Genomic DNA, 17,195 nt, shown 5'->3' on the forward strand with positions numbered 1-17,195 from the left:
GCTCAAATCTAGATCGCGATATAGTTTACAAGAATTAGAAACTATAAGTATTGTGAATATTTTTTTATTAAATTGTCTTATGCGTTTCGGAAATTGAAGTTTTCATTTCCTTGGCCTTGTACAGCCTAATACAAGTACTATTTAATCACCAAATACAATCTAACATCCCGACTTCATACGAAAACGCCATCCCGTATAAAAGTCTGGATGAGTGAACGACCGACACGAGCGCACGAGCGCAGCCGCCTGGAAAGCTGTTACGTAACGTACGCACGCGAAACGCTCGTCACTCTGCACGCCGCTAGCCGCATCTAGACGACGCGATTTATTGCCGTGTCATTTGAACACTAAGGAAAAGGAAACATAAGGCAAAGTAGAATAAATATAGATCATATAAATCGTCTAGTTGAGGGAAAAATCTGACGAATCTGAAAATCATATAACGCATAACTCTTGAAGATCTTCGCATTGAAGGCGATATTGTAGAAACTGGGCGTACTAAACTAAAGTACCTATAAAGGTATATCGAAACCATTTCAAAAGCTGGACTGTAAACAAGTTATATCTTGTGTTGATATCACTATAATTTCTCCACACGATTTTACCCGGAAAGAATAAGCATTTATGAGGGTAGACAGTACGTATAAACGTATTGTGTTTAAAATGTAAAGCTGGTAACCGCCGCGGGCTGCGAATTACGGTTTTAGCATTTTTAGTACAAAACAAATGGTTACATAAAATTTTACATAACCCGGAATGGAAAATTCGCGTCGCGTACTTACTAAATAAACTTATATGCCAAGTATAGCCTTTTTTATCGCATCTACTCTTTATGCTACTGGATGACGCGATGAGAAACTCGCTTTTCAGATGGTTATCTACCCTTTAATACCTAACGACACTACATAGGGTTAAATAGTACTGTCTCCCTGGGACAAAGGATGGTAAACCGCCTGTGAAACGGGTGGTCACTAGTCGCGCATTCTCATTTGTTTCTTAAACATGAGTAGGTAAACATAACATGTCTTCAAACCATAGATAATTTTTATGAAGTATAGTCTATATCGCAAAGAAAAAGGCGTAACACGAGCATCCTCGGCTAGGTGAGTTTATATCCGTCCCATTAGCTGATAGAGGACAACCCCATCACTATATTGGGAACATTCCAATCCGCCAACTCAGTCGGGTTTTTAATTAATAAATTAATCATAGATCCTGATGACTGAACCAGTGTCACTTATATTTATAATTACAATTCTAATTACGGTATAAAAGAAACCAAATACGTGACAAACTTAAGCCAACTTTATCAATTAAATTCAGGCATTTCCAATTTAAACCAACGTTGGCAGTGTAATCTACCGCACGCGGCTCTCCCTTTGATCGAGTTAATTAAGCCCAAAAGAACGAGGAACAATCACCACTAAAATAGCAACGAATAGAAACAATACGCCACTTTCCAATCTAACCAATATCTGCACTCATAGTCAACTCATTAGAGGCCAGCGTCCGCCATTTTGCTAAACAATATGGCGGCAATTACACATCAGGGTTGCCGTATATTGAAAACAAGGAAATGGATTTAAAAAAAGATCATTTACATTCTGACGTTAATTACAAATAGTTAACCACAAATAAATGAATACTAAACTGTTTTGAAAGTGAATTAGATTGAGTACTTAATTATAAACAACCATGAAAATCATTGAAATCGATTTGAAAAAGCCTACCCACACCATATAGGGACAGAATCGTGTTGACCGAATTAAATAAGGTTGTATTGCACAAAAGAAGCCAATAATAGTAAGAACATGAAGTCACAATACGGCTGCCTATTTAATCTATGGCAGCACGCAGCCGTTGACCACTTTCGATCGCCATTTTTGTCAAATTGGCGGGAAAATAATTGGTGAACATTGTCACGCGATCGCGTGCACGCGCCCTGTACTGTATTGTTAATTAAAACTATATCAAACCCAATGCGATCAATAAAATAGAGAAAATATTGTTTTTCAAATTAAATTTTCAGTTACCGCCTTTCTACTGTTTTAATACTTTTAACCACTACTATAAATTGTTACAAAAGCACCAAAAATGCCGTACAGTTAAACTGCAATTATTTATGTGTATTTTTTAAGTCACACTGTTTTAAAGCAATAATATTAATATCACTCGCCAGAATAACGGGGGTCGTATGATAAACTTTGAAATATATTTATCTAAAAAGAAATGACACTATACATTACAATATACAAAACCAGGACAGTGTCAAAATACATAATTAATTATCTGGGTTGGTGAAAATTATTATTTCCAATAGTGGGCGTTCTGAACCAATTGTTGAAATTGGAAATAAGGGAGAAAGTATATTTAGTATTATTCACGATTTGTCGCGAAACAATACTAAGATAGCTCCGAATATTTTGTTAGAAAATAGTGGTACCTATTGTATATTACATTATTGATATTATTTTTAAAATTAATTTGTTGGATGAGTTCGCTACGTACAGATCGGTTGACTAAAGCTGCCATGCTAACAGTATCCACACCAATACAATTTTACACATTATGTTAAAAAATCTTTCCAATAGAAATAGGACTATTTTTTGGATTTTATCACGGTTATTTATATTATTTTAGGGAGAAAATAACAACGTAAAAATCAGAAAAATACTTTTAATTCAATTACTTAGATGCAAATAAAAGATCCCACTATATTTTTTGTCTTTGTTGATGCGCGTGAGCATTGCGTTGCCATGACGACTGGACGTATGTTTATTCAGAACTATACGCGCGTAACATATGGATGTGTTATACGCACTACCTTTAGATCGACCTATATAGTATATACTTTATATCCATAGTGCTATTTGGCACCAAAGGAAATATCGGAAAAAAAATCATTAAAAAGTACGGGAAGGGGAGGGGGGGGGGGGGGTGAGAATTAGCGTGCCCCAAAAAATAAATGACAAAAAAGGCTTGAGTACACAATAGTCCCATCATGGCAGATTATGACATGTTCTCATCTCATATGAGTCGGTGAACTCACCGAGATAAGCCTTTATAATTTTGGCGACCATCGCAACCTCGCAAGTGTCGATGTTATATTTTCACAGGACTGCATTAAACATCAAGTAGATTGAGTGCTAAGACCGAACAAAAAGAAAAACATTTAATTTTACTATAATTACTTATTACTATTCATTATTAAGCATGATATATACATAAATTTACTGTATATACCTATATTACTTAGTTAGTTACAAAAATTATAGTTGCGTGTAAGAACACATACAAAGAGACAATAAAAAAAACAACAACCAAAATTATTATGCCTATAAACTTGAATACATCGAAACGTTATTTTATAATTAAACACGTACTATCAATAAATTAACCTTTTTACATTATATCATTTACTAGCTTTTGCTCGCGATTCCACTCGCTTATCATGTTCCGACGTTCTTTATAAAATTAAACGAATAAAAAACAACTTTATTACGCTACACTCAGAGCCTAAACATCTTTAAATATACAAACTATACTTGCTTTAACAATTCCACAGTTCACCTATTACAAAATACAAACACACACACAAACAACGAACAAATGTAGACACAAAACAAAAATCAACAAGTTAATCGGTTTCAACAACGTGGTACGGAAAAATTGCGGGTTAGGTGGGCAAGGCCGCCTGGGGGCCAGCGGGTCACGGGCTTCATGCAAATCAACTGCCATTGTGATTGTATTCTGCCTACTAAAATATACATTTCAGTTTTTTTTAAATGTCTTACCAATAGTGACCACGACAGGTTTATTTGAGTATGTCTGTAAATAAAATATTTTTGTCACTAAACAACGGGCAACTGTTCTTTTACGATTTGATGGTTAATAGTCACATCACAGTTAAACATCGTTTTAGAAAAACGTAGTGCGGTGCTTGTACGAGGCTTTGTAATTTAGGTAAAACACTATTGAATAAGCGACTATCTCGTCTCGTATCCCAAATCGCCAACGAAAATCCAGTCCCAAAACGATCATGGCAACTACCACAAGTAACGTGATGTGTCGAATTAAAAAACACATTTCTGACCGACCTGAGGACGAAACCCTTAACAAGTTTACATCTCACAAAACCAACCCGGAAGTAAACAATTAACCTTATATCCCACACTTAATATTAAAAATTACAAAAACTACCCTCCACTTTGGCAATACAGGCTCAATTACAATCAACTTTATTACAATAAAAAAAACACCTTCAAACTCGAACGCAAGACTTCTGGGTGGGCCGCGTGTCGCGGGGTTGTACTCCCGGGTGCCTCCCCACCGTACCGTGGTAGGAGGGGCAGGGGCTGGGGCGCGGGAGGGACAGGTCGACGACCTCCGCTGACACAGAGCGGTGCGTTCAACGCTCGGCCTAGACTGGCCTCGTGTGACCTAAGCCCTAACTCATGGTAGAGCATGGGGAATAATTAATGCTTGATTGACTTGCCCGCGTATACAAAAAACTTAATAGATATACAGATAAAAACAATTAAATAAACATTAAAATAACAGTGGAAATATTGTGTGGAATCTTGCAAATCAAGTCAAGTGTGCATGTAGCATAATATGCCTGTCAGTCATGTAGCATATTTATGCTTGCATATTATTACATACATAAAACTAGGTGTCGCTTACGGTTTCGTCCGCGTAACAAGCCCTTCTCGCTACAAAAATCCCTGATTGACTATAGCAATTCATAACAACATCTATTAAAAAAATTTGTTTAAAAATTCAAATACTACCCACAAGGGAAAATTACTGGGATAAAAGGTGACCTATATCTTAATCCAGGATGTGGCTTATCCTTGTGCCAAATTTAACCCAAATCCATTCAGTGGTTATTGCGTTTACCCTAACAAATTTTCAAATAAATTTTTGCAAACATTCTTACTCAAAAATATATTAGCAAGAATTAAGATCAATTTAACACAAAATTGATGGGTTATCAAAATATAAAAATATTTTTAAATTGATGAAAACTCGAAGTGTTTTTATGTTGTACAATATAACAAAGATTACCATAACAGCAGTTGCAAAGGGTAAATTTTTCTGAAAGCGAATCTGACAGCATATAGGTACTACCTATTAGGTGGTAATTTGCATACATGTCTGCCAATCATTCTAATGATAATTAGATTCTACTAGGGCCCGGATTAATATGTAAATACATATTTTTAATTTACGCGATTTTCGTTCTAGAACTTATTCTCTACATCTATTATCGTATTTGGATTGTGAAAAACTAATTTTTATTTTCCATATTTTATGGTTAAGTCCATATTTTACAAAAAAATATCACCATCATCCATATTTTCAAACATCATACGTAAGTGACGTTTTGAGCTGCTTGCGCGTCGTTGTATTTTTACGTACTTACATACCTATCTTTGCGCTACTACTTTCGACGTTTCGAAGACTGCAACCTTCATGGTCACGGGGCGGACTAAGGTGTCGGTCGTCAGAAAGGGCTGCAAAATCTTCGAAACGTCAGGATTAAAAATATAATATAAATAACCGTGATAGAATAAAAAAATGTTTTTTTTTTGACGAAACGATAATTTTTATAGAATTTTAATTCAAAATTTCACTACCATTTTATTACCTTTTTTTTTAAATGTAACTCTTACTGTAACAGTAACTAATATTTCAAAATAAAGAATGTTTAAAATGAAAGGTATTGTTGTTTTATACTCCATATTTTTGCCATATTTTAGATTTTTTGGTCCTTATTTTATGTACATATTTTGTATTTTTTTATACATATTTATCCGGGCCCTAGATTCTACATAAGTAACAAAAGGGAAGCAGTAACAAATCAAGCTATATGGATCATTCACTACTTAATAATAGATTCGTTATCTAATGGTTGTCCAGTGGTTGAAATTCAACCATCAAATTGAATATATATTACGCATAACATAATTTTTTTCTCATTCATGCATATAAACTTAAATTATGTAAAATCAAACACCCCTCTGTGCGTGCAATGTATATAAAATGGTGTGCAAAGTTATTTCTTCCCATATTAATATATAGAACATAGTAATTCATGTTTTACATACATAACATAACATCACGCATTTTATCCCCGAAGGGGTATGCAGAGGCGCAACTAGGGCACCCACTTTTCGCTATACTATACTATACTGAGCAGAAAAACCCAAATATCACTTTGCCCGACCCGGGATTCGAACCCAGGACCTCAGAGCGCTATTGTATCGGACGTGCAATACAACTATGCCACCGAGGCAGTCATGTTTTGAAACATTACTATTTGTTAAGTTACTAATGTGAACAGTTAAGAATGTCATATAGAACTTTTCAAACTTGTAATTGTTTTCATACAGATATTATAAAGATCTTTTTGCACATTTATCATTTATCATCAGACAAGCAATTATAACAAACTGATCAGTGGCTGTATCCTGTCAATCTGTAATCTTTAAATTCACAATGTATGTCTATTCTTGAATATATTGTTATTTCTGGTTTTTATTTATTGAATTTTAACTTGTACATATAATAACACATAGAACATAGATATTAAAACATTTATTAATAATCATTTTGACTCTAATGTAGGTTGAAATAATTAATAGACTCAGTTCCTTATTTCCGTGCCACGCCAATGATTGTGTGACCCGCTACTATTTAGTTTATGTCTTAATATAGTGTTAAAGTTTAACGGACATGCATCATATCTCTATGGGAAATATGATGAGGTTGTGATGTTCGGTATATTATTGTATAAGAAACAAAGTATGGTGTTAAGTATATGTGAATAAAATAGAAACAATAAAGTTCTGATATGTAGTCATAATATGTACAATATTTTATGTACATGATGTAACAAAAACATATTCATATTGGTATTCTGACTTTACATTTCATAACACACACATAAAATAATCTTAAACTCACAAACATTTAGCCGAGCAATTATAATAAAATCAACAATTTATTAACCCGTCATTTTCCTCATATTTTTATTTGTATTCGTCTAAAAGTTAACTATATTTTATACATCTTTATTACTTAGGCGGTGGAAACATAACCTCAAAATCTTACCTTGATACTGAGCGAAACGCGCTTTATTCTTCTTTTCTATACGTTCCTCCTCCTCTTGTCTTTTCTTTTGTTTTTCATCTTCCCTTTTCTTGACAGCTTCGCCTTCTCCGACAGGTAATATCTCTTGATTTTTTAAAGCTGATTCAAATTGTTGAATATTCTCATACAATGGCGCATTCTTCACCGGAACTTTAGTCTTTTGTGAGTACAACACTTTCAATGGATTGAAATTTGAACTACAAGCACTAACCTCCGACTCAGAAGTCGAAGAATCGGATTTTTCTTCCTCGTACATGGCAAAAACTAAAAACTTTACCAAAACAAACAAGCATAAGATACATAATATTGTACTGTCAAAACAATCTGCTTTACGCTCCATTCTACGCACAAATTGTTAATATTATGAGTCAGTTTTATCCACATAAAGAATTACAATTTATACAATAATATGATTTACATAAATGTAATTTTCATAGTTTATGTAATTATTTAAAATTTTAAACAATCATGACTCATCGGCTGGAATACATTTTTTTACTTTCGATTTATAATGCGGAAACAATTTATAAAAATATTCGATGCAAATAAAATTCTTAATTGCATGTTTTAATAGGTATTACAAAGACTCGCAATAGATTGTTGAAGGTTCTTCCTCGTGTAAAATCATTCTAAGAAAATTATTGTAATAAAACCAAAGAAACTTTTCAGAAATAATATTTTGTAAACATCGCCCATAATAATTAATACATAATTATGAACTAAAGATATACCTAACTTATTAGAGGCACTTTTAAATATTATGACACGTTTAAATTGGAAAACAAGGCATTAGCGAGATCCTGAGTTCACGTCATCAATTACGATAAGTCAATGCAAGGTCCTCAGAGCAATATGCAATAGGAAGTAAACGATTCAAGGTCTCTTGCAGAACTGAAGTCAATAAATCTCTCAATAGGCAATTTACACAGGAAAATATATATGCTTTACCATAAAAAGAAAGATACTTATCTCTCATTTTTTAATATTTTCTTTTTTATTTATTTATACAACCAACGAGCGTACCAGCCGACCGAACTTATGACCTTTTATTTCGCCTACGTCATATTTTGTTTATTACTTATACGTCGAATAAGCGAGGACCTATATAAATGGAATTTTATTATTAATTATTTTATTTAAGACTATCGTAATTTAAAACAAAACCACAATATCCATTTATAAAACAAACATTCAATATTACGTCACTAAAACAAATTTGGAATGTGAACCCCGCCGTTCGCAACGCGTCGCGTCGGCCCGTTTAATACGCCCCGCCCATCTCCAGTACCGCTTAATACGTAGCGATGACCGCACGTTCGCGTGTATATCACTTGTTTTGAACGTTACTTGTGTAATAAGCTCATAAATAAGATACGCATATACCTAACTAAAACAATTTTAAACAAGAACATCGAAATTATATGACGTTAAGTGATTTACAACGAACTTCAGATACAAAATGGCGTTGCGTCTCAAACGCAATGCACTGTCACTCAACGATAAGATGAAGATATTAAAATATTTCGACAAAAAGTCGCAGAATTATAAAAGGTCGCAGATCGCAGCCGAACTTGACATTCCATTATCAACATTAAGTACAATTTTAAAATACAGACCAGAAATAGAAGAAAAATGTCGAAATGCATGCGGCAGAGCCTTGAAAATGAAGAAGAATAAAACAGGGAAATATGCTGAACTTGAAAATATTTTGGTCGATTGGATTTACAGTCTTAACAACCAAAATCTACCCGTAAACGGGCCTTTCATAAAGAAACGAGCTCTAGAGATAGCAACCGAGTTAGAGATCAGTGATTTCACCGCATCTAGTGGTTGGCTCGAGAGGTTTAAGAAACGGCACTCAATAGCATTAAGACAGACTGACGAGCCTGAATCTGGAGAAGATGACGGCATAGATGTCCCTCATGATACATTCCAAGAAATAGTAAAGGACTATGAGGCACGCGACATTTTTAATGGTGATGAGTTTGGTCTTTTCTTCAAATTGTTGCCAGATGAGAAATTCTCAACAGAAGATAAAAAATGTGAAGATGGACGGCTGAGCGACCAACGATTTACAATATTAGCGTGTGTTAACTCTGATGGTTCGGAGAAACTACCAATACTTGTTATTGGCGACAGTGACATATCGCACAAAGACATGCCGTGTCAATATGAAGTTGATCCTTGCTCGTGGATCACAAAAGAAAGATTTGTTGCCTGGTTGAAAGTGCTGGACGATTATTTCGAAATACAAGGAAGGCTGGTCGTCCTTTTCGTGGACGACAGCCCCGTGCACCCAAAAGAGATTATACTTAACAACATTAACCTCGTGATGCTGCCACCAGATTCAGAGTACGAGATGCCTATGAATCAAGGAATCATAAAATCTATCAGGCAAAATTATAGAACGAAGTTGATTGAGCGCCATAATAAAGATAGTGATGATTTTGGTACCAAAAATCCAGTCAGCATAAGAGAAGCATTGCAATACATCTCAACTTCTTGGGAGTCAGTGAAACCAAGTCTCATCCAGAGTTGCTTCAAGAAATCTGGTTTCGGTGATTATTACGACATTGACGATGACGATGATGAATACAAAGCTGAAATATTGATGAAATACCACGATTATTTGTATGTAGACTACGATTTAGCTACTTGTGATAGCAAAAAAAGCGACGTAGCGTCCATTTCATCTAATAACGAAATAAGTGGAATTGGAAATAAAAATGGACAAGGACAAGTATCCACACAAGCGACTGCTACAGCGCTTACAGCCATCGCAACATTAAAACAATACCTTTCTACAATCAATAGTCGTGAGGGATTGGAAAAATTGAGTTTTATTGAAAATATTGTATTAACTACTGAATAAAAGTACTATTTTTAAATACTTATAATTTGTTTTATTTTTAATTTTCACAGAAGCCTTTTGTAGACTATATTATAGGTAAAATTATTTTAATATTACTTAAGCATGAAATTAGTACTAAATATAATGCTATCTGGTAAGATTTGTTTAATTTTACCGAATCTATATTATTTGTAGGTAGGTATTATAATACCACATACTCTGCTGGTTCGTAGGTGCAGCAGGATAGTGGTTGGTCAGCACTTTAATTCCATTAATACTAAAGCAAATGCACCTAACTATTCTGTCGTCATAAGGATAAATGATATTTCTATATGAAGTTTTATATCATAAAAAAAAATATTTCGTCGTTTTTAAAGATTACGAATATGTATTTAACTCAATAAAAAAAGATGTTAGATGCGTCTTTTCATTATGACGCCACTACAAAACGAACGTATTAGTATTACCTGTGTTACTTAATAGGGATAAAGTAATGAAAAAATGAAAATAATCGATTTAATATAAAAATTGCAAATTTTTTAAAGATGCTATCATTTTATTGGTATCTTAGTACGAGAATATACAAAGCACCTTCGGATGCAAAAATAGCTATTTACTGTTCTTATAAAATCAATTCACAAAATATTCACGCAGCGCTTGATCCCACTACGTTTTGGATGTGGTACAACAATATAAAGATTCATGTACTTACAAAATATCCAGTACGGTTTTCGTGTATATCACTTACAATAATTATACAGCATAAAAATAACAAAATGGGGACTATCGTTGTTTGACGCTATTTTAATATACAACGTTATATGAGACAAGGTACCATACTAAATACAGGACAAAATATATGAGTGTACTTTTGCCTATTTTCTTTTTTAATGAAATATTTTTGCACACTTCAGGAAACAGCCGCAGATTTTTTCGTCAACTATAAACACGACACACACGAACGTATAAACTTTTACATTTTTTTCTAATAAAATTGTAAATGCACGCAACAATCGTCGATGAAAGTCTAGGAAGCGTTTTAGAAAACAAAAGTTATCTTTTTTTTTGCATTACTCGCAGCAATTATAGTGAAAGATCGCGCGGTAGGCATTGTTCGACTGTTTTTATTAAGCCAGCGATGTGCCTCTTTGTTTCACCTCCACTCTTCCGTGCATTGTAATTTTTTTAATGAGCCACGCATAATGTTATTACGCTTGTTACGTTATTGCATTAACTACGTTTTTAGATATGCGCAAATAGGGGGATACTAATGAAAATAATATGGAACTCTTGTGTTTGCTTTGCCAGGGCAGTCATTTTAAGTGGTAGTTTGTCTATTGGATAATAGATGGCGCCCTGCATATACAAGGTGGTTGTGAGCTAATTATGATGTAAGATATATAATTCTGTCCACGTCGTAAGAGAAATGGCTTGCTATTAAATAAACAGAATATCTAACATTAATTTGCTAGTTTTACAGTACTATTTCTGTTTTATTTTGCATGTATTTTTAATGTAACATGGCTGCCAGTCACTAAACCATGTCGGCCCGTAAATTCGATGTATGCGCACTGACTCTGAACTCTTCGACTTCTTATAAAATTATTTTCGAGAAGACCTCATCATGTATGCATCATTAACACAATATTAATAAAACATGTGTTTATGTTCCAGAGCGGCGTGTGCGGTGGTGGTGAGCGGCGCTGCCTCTATGACGTATCGACGCAGGTTCGACATACACCGGGACGTCGCCAGGTGAACTCGCAGCATTGTTACCTATCTTACACTAGCTAACATCCTTTTCTTAAAGCTAATACTGTGAGTAATTTGCTACATTCATTGAAAGGCTTCGTCAGAGATTGCCAGCGGGTTCGATTACTGTAAAGAGACAGTTGTTTGGGTTTTGTGTTTGAGGGGGTGTAAGTTCCTAATGGTTCATCATAATTCATAGTTATACAAATACGAAAATATGAAATATATATTATCGTTATAAAATAGTTGCCTCGATGGCGTAGTGGTAATGCGTATACGGTACGAGTAAACCACCGTACTGAGAACCTGGGTTCGAATCCCGGGGGGGGGTCAAAAATAATTGTGACTGGGTTTTTCTATCTTAAATTTACTCAATCACAGCTCGAAATTAGGAAGTTGGCGGTGTGATACGCTCGTGCCTCGGAAAGTACGTTAAGCCATTGGTCTTGCGCCTGATGTCTCTCCGGTCATGTCGGATTGCCGTCTCACCGGACTATGAGAGTGAAGGAACAAAAATCGCACCTGTGTACTGCATACGCATTTGTGCACTATAATATTTTTAACACACCTGGCTGATCTTTTTAGAAATCGGTCGCCGCTGCCGAAATTCTTATTCTTAGTTATTTAAAGACGTGATTGATAATCAAATTGCACAACAGAAGCACAAAACCCTTGACATTATCATCTTAGAAATAATACTAATTTGTCAAATTAAACTTTGTACTTCTTAACCACACGGGAAACAACTGAGTCTTCAGAATTAAAAATTAGCTGCATTCAAAGTAATCACACAAACTAACACTGTCATTCAACATCGTGTCGAATTGTGTTTAAAGACGTGAAAGCCTACGCTTTGAATGTTCGCAGGTCGCTGCTGAAGAGAAGTGGATTGCGCGGAGTGAGGTAACCTGGCCGAAGGGAACCACCAACCGACCAAACCATAATGTGTTCCAACGAAACTAACTACCTATTCACGTAATTTATACAACGAATGATGTACGTTCCGTCCAAAACGCTGCCAAACATATTGAACGAATTTATAGTTATATTAAGAATAGTGTGTGTAGTGTAGGCGCGTGTGCTTGTGAGTGTTGTGGACGTTAGAGAGACAACGTGGCGGGGACACATGCGCCGTCGGGACCGGCGCTGGCGATGCCCTTTATTGAAGACGAGTGGTGGTCCGCCGAGAATGAGGGCAGGATGGTCGACCTCTCCAATTGCCTTCAGGTAAAATTTTAAGTACAACTGTATTTCAAATTCTTCATTACTAGAAATTAATTAAAGTAGCTTCATATAAAATATATTTACGATAAATATTGAATAGTCAGAACTAGCATAAGTGGTGCAAACTACTGATATGCAGAGACAATGTTCATTTTGATAAAATTTAAATTACCCTCGAATTACCGATTTCACACACTACTAGCGCCATCTATTGTGCAGTAGCAGAAATTTAACGCAACTTTGCAATGTTACAAAGTAGAATTGCAATGTTACACCGATAGACAGCGTCGTATCTGTGCCCCCGGCATTGCTTGAAATCCATTAGCGGTGGTTACCCCTTACCATCAGGGAGACCACTTTCCCGTTTGCCTACTGAGGCAATAAAAAAAGCAACATGGAGTGGTTCGAATAACAGCTATTGTCTTTAATCGTCAGGACAATGAATAGTGATGTGAAATTACCGAAAACTAAAAAATCTCCATACCGTACCGCAACGCACCCACGTCTCATTCGAAATTGTAGGCGTCATGTCCTATAATGATCAGTTATCGTGAATTGACCCAAATCCTAGTCCTAACAACAAATTTGAATTATTATATTAACAACGAAGCCAGTTTCAGGACGCGGTAGTCGCAGCTGGCGGACAAGCCGCCGCCCAACTCCAGCAAATGGCTTCCTCCCTCGGCGAGCTGTCCCAATCCGAGCTGTCAAACATCGTGGGCGGGCTGACGCTCGAGGCAGACGGCTCCGAGGCAGCAGACCCCGACGACATCCTCAAACAACTCGGCGAGACCGCGTTTGATAACTTCGACACGTTTTTTACGGATTTAACGAACGCCACCGCGTCGGCGGTACAGCCGGTTGAAATAAAGGTAAGTATTGTGTCTACGTCCATTTATTTTATAAAATAGCGTATTTTTTCCTTTTTAATCCGTCGGAAAATAATAAGAGTAAATAAAACTTGTAAAAAAATACAACACTTCTAATCCACCATAAGTATAATATTACGAGGTAATAAATACAAAATAAATAATTTTAGCCTTGAGATTATTTTTCATTACACTGTGAACACTACTCTGAGTCTGATGGTATTATACAATGCCTATATTTAATGTAGACCAATGATGCGATCGATTGCCATAATAGATAATCCATGCTAGTGAATAAAACGAATAACAAAATTAATAATTAATCCTCGTAAACTCACTGTAATATGATTTTAATGTATTTTTGTTTTTTTTTTTTACAGCAAGAAGAAAATAACAACATATCATCGCCAGCGTCAAGTAGTCAACACCAGGGCTACTACCCTCAGAGTCAATTATCACTGCCAAATAATGGCCAACAGCGGCTTCAACAGCTGCTCAGATCAGGCACGAATGCCATCAACAATGTTGTCAATAATAACATAAACAATGGCCGGTATAACATCGCCTCGGCGAATCCGTTACTTGCTGAGAAATTATCAGCGACACCTAGCGGAATAAAGCAAGAACCGATTAGTACGGATTACAGTGGAACGAGTATGAACTATGGCAGCGCGTCACCGATGCAGCGGGTGCCGAGTGGGAAGCCGCAGGTGCATGATGCTGGTGGAGGTAAAGGTACGTTTTGTTATTAATAGTTGTAAGTTTTATATTAAGCGCCATCTAGCGGCGAATAGCAATACTAAATATAAATTTACTATTGTGGCTTGATAAATTTACAAGCAGTTCAATATAATTTTACAAGGTGGCGCTGTAATAAGTGAGTGAGTCTATAAATTAGTTTATTAATTTCACAATAGATGTCACTAATGAAAAACAAATTACATCATAAATCGATTGCAATCTTGATGCATCGGACTCGTCTATGCAGTTTTCTCCTCGGATCACAATCCACTTTCGATTTCCGCTCGAGGAAGTGGCAGCAATTTCCTTTCGTGTTTTGCCAACTTTTACCTCCACAGCGTTTAGGCCGGCGGCTGTGAGAAAGTTTTATAGATCGATCTAGTAACGCTATCATGGAATTTCTTATTTGGTTTTTAGTCACCACAATACACTTTCCAGTATAAGTAAATTTATAACCAACGAGAAAATCTTAGCAATTAGTGTTTATATTATGAAACATTATTATTGATTTCATAAGTATGAAACATGCTATAGGTACGTATGGCTTTGTAAGTATACGCAATATAATATTATCACAATATAATTATTTTTTAGGTAAGTGGAAATATAAGTATCGAATTTTAAGATCATTTTAGACGAATTCAAAAAAATATATGTGCGTAACAACCGAAATATTCTAAGTATACAATAGTCATAATAAATATAAAATTTTACAAAAAATAATAGCGTATATCCGAAACCCTCGTGATGTTATTTTGCCATGTGGCGCCCCCACGCGAACGGAAGCGAAAGCTAGCCATCTGCGAATCATAGAATTTCTACCCGCTTTCCCTTAGAATAATCTAGCCGCGCATTTCATCTAAACTCTATATTAATCATAATGTTATATTGTGCTGTAAACGACAAGAGACGGCGACATATTTTTAGTAACCTGCAAACGGTTAACTGGGTCACCTGATACAGTGTGGACAGCTGTTATGATGTTCAATTTCGTATAATTTTGTACTTATAATATTATGCATGTAATATTACTGCACGTATAGTATTGGAGTTGTGGCACCTGCTAATGTCGAGAGGTATCTCCCTAACCTATCTGAAGTTATCTATTAGTGCCGTTGATTCCGTACAGCATTTTGTTTTTCACAATGGAAAAAAAAGTCATTTTTTTTATAAAACAATTTATTTTAAATAAAGATATGTTTAATTTTCTGCATTTAAACATTTGCACACGACTCCACTTTTAAAATGACACTTTCATAAGGCATACTCGTAGGCATGTACAGGTATGGGTAGTAAGTATTTACTACAGAATATAATTTTCCTTGTAACTAAACTAATCGGAACGAAACGTCACTTCTCTTCCTTGCATCATCGCTGGGGTTTTCAGACGATTTTTTTTATAATTTAATTTTATAAATTGTGTCATCTATGAGACTTTGGAGGTGTTTTCCTCAATATAACGACATGACTATGTGAGTAACATACTATTATTATTATTGAAGAAATTGACATGAGATTCGAAAATTATCCTAAAAAAACAGAATCTGTTAAACCGTATTTATATAGCTAAAAACTTGTTCAAGCTTGTAATTTTTTTAAATTACTGTTTCCATTCTTAAAATACTTTCCTTAATAGAAAATTACATTATCTCCCAGAGCTACATAGTCATTGACTAATTCCCTTAACACTTGGACGACAGGTTAAACTCGAATAGGAACAAAAAGCCGCTTTATCGCAAATGTAAACAGGTAGAAACTTTTTTCTCCTAAAAAATATTTTAATACGGTAAGTGCCTACTTAAACTCGAGTTCTCAGGGGACTGCAGAACTCCAAAAAAGGCGGGATCTTTTATTTTTTGCGACAAACTTTTTAGAACATTTCTTTGCAACTTTCATAATTTAGTACAGGCATTCGACTGCGGAATCTGGGTTTCGCTGCCAATACAATCAAAATTTGTGCAAGATTTTTGAAAATTCGTTAGTTACTCTGGACTGTAAGTATTTGGCCCATATGGCGATAGATTTACTTACCTCTCTTACAAAAGATAAAATCTCAATAAAACTAGATTAGTTCCATCTCTGTCTATCCATTTACACTGGCGTGAACGTCGCAATAAATAAAATTGTCGTAATACGTTTTTTCCAAAAATTGTCACATGCTTTATCCGGTATGGGCAAGTGGGTACGGAGGAAACAATAGAGGTATGTACCAGTGTAATGACTCGGCCATTACGGCAAAGCTTAAACCGCATGCAGCCTAAATATGGTAAAATGCCTTTTAGGGAATTCTAGTCTTCCGTAAAAAATAAACGCACATATTACTTCTGTCTGTTTATTTGTAATAGGTTTTTCCTTCATAATACTTCACCTAAACTATTTTTGGTTAGGTACGCAATTAGTATTCTTGTTAGGCATCCAGTTTAAAAACAACGCTTGAATAATGATTTCTTATGTTTACGCAAAATAGTTTTATTTCAATGTCTAGCATCAACTAGCTATTGATGGTCCGATCGACGCAGAATGAGCTCACGGTGTTTTGAAGTCTGGCAGCCGGTCTTATGGGTTCCAATTTCATTAAATGTAGAACTTTATCCCAGGCTTGT

At 35.3% G+C, this 17,195-nt stretch overlaps 3 protein-coding genes across 7 annotated transcripts in view; 2 read left to right on the forward strand and 1 right to left on the reverse strand.

Moving 5' to 3' along the window:
* The window catches only part of LOC115448379 (U7 snRNA-associated Sm-like protein LSm11), a 54,075-nt gene extending 46,592 nt beyond the window's left edge, over positions 1 to 7,483 (reverse strand). Inside the window, exon 1 of the mRNA XM_037444737.1 lies at positions 7,117 to 7,483. Coding sequence (XP_037300634.1) covers positions 7,117 to 7,411 — 295 coding nt within the window. The 5' untranslated portion in view covers positions 7,412 to 7,483. The remainder of the gene's footprint in view (positions 1 to 7,116) is intronic.
* The window catches only part of LOC115448376 (ecdysone-induced protein 74EF), a 230,297-nt gene that overhangs the window by 88,806 nt on the left and 124,296 nt on the right, over positions 1 to 17,195 (forward strand). For 3 of the 5 annotated variants that reach the window (XM_030175789.2, XM_030175791.2, XM_037444735.1), the window contains 4 exons: positions 11,681 to 11,761; positions 12,626 to 12,985; positions 13,597 to 13,854; positions 14,232 to 14,580. In XM_030175789.2, coding sequence (XP_030031649.1) covers positions 12,911 to 12,985; positions 13,597 to 13,854; positions 14,232 to 14,580 — 682 coding nt within the window. In that variant the 5' untranslated portion in view covers positions 11,681 to 11,761; positions 12,626 to 12,910. Of the gene's footprint in view, positions 1 to 11,680; positions 11,825 to 12,625; positions 12,986 to 13,596; positions 13,855 to 14,231; positions 14,587 to 17,195 lie in introns of all 5 variants that reach the window. The other 2 variants (XM_037444734.1, XM_030175790.2) reach the window with 2 other exon arrangements.
* On the forward strand, positions 8,351 to 10,047 carry LOC115448378 (tigger transposable element-derived protein 4). Its single transcript, XM_030175793.2, has one exon. The coding sequence runs from the start codon at positions 8,615 to 8,617 to the stop codon at positions 10,025 to 10,027; it is 1,413 nt and encodes a 470-aa protein (XP_030031653.2). The 5' UTR covers positions 8,351 to 8,614; the 3' UTR covers positions 10,028 to 10,047.

Source organism: Manduca sexta, chromosome 28 (assembly GCF_014839805.1).
Source record: "Manduca sexta isolate Smith_Timp_Sample1 chromosome 28, JHU_Msex_v1.0, whole genome shotgun sequence".
NCBI classification, from domain to species: Eukaryota; Metazoa; Arthropoda; class Insecta; order Lepidoptera; family Sphingidae; genus Manduca; species Manduca sexta.

Excerpts from the sequence above, each read along its gene's own strand:
- LOC115448378 (XM_030175793.2), top strand. The coding sequence starts at position 8,615 with ATGGCGTTGCGTCTCAAACGCAATGCACTGTCACTCAACGATAAGATG.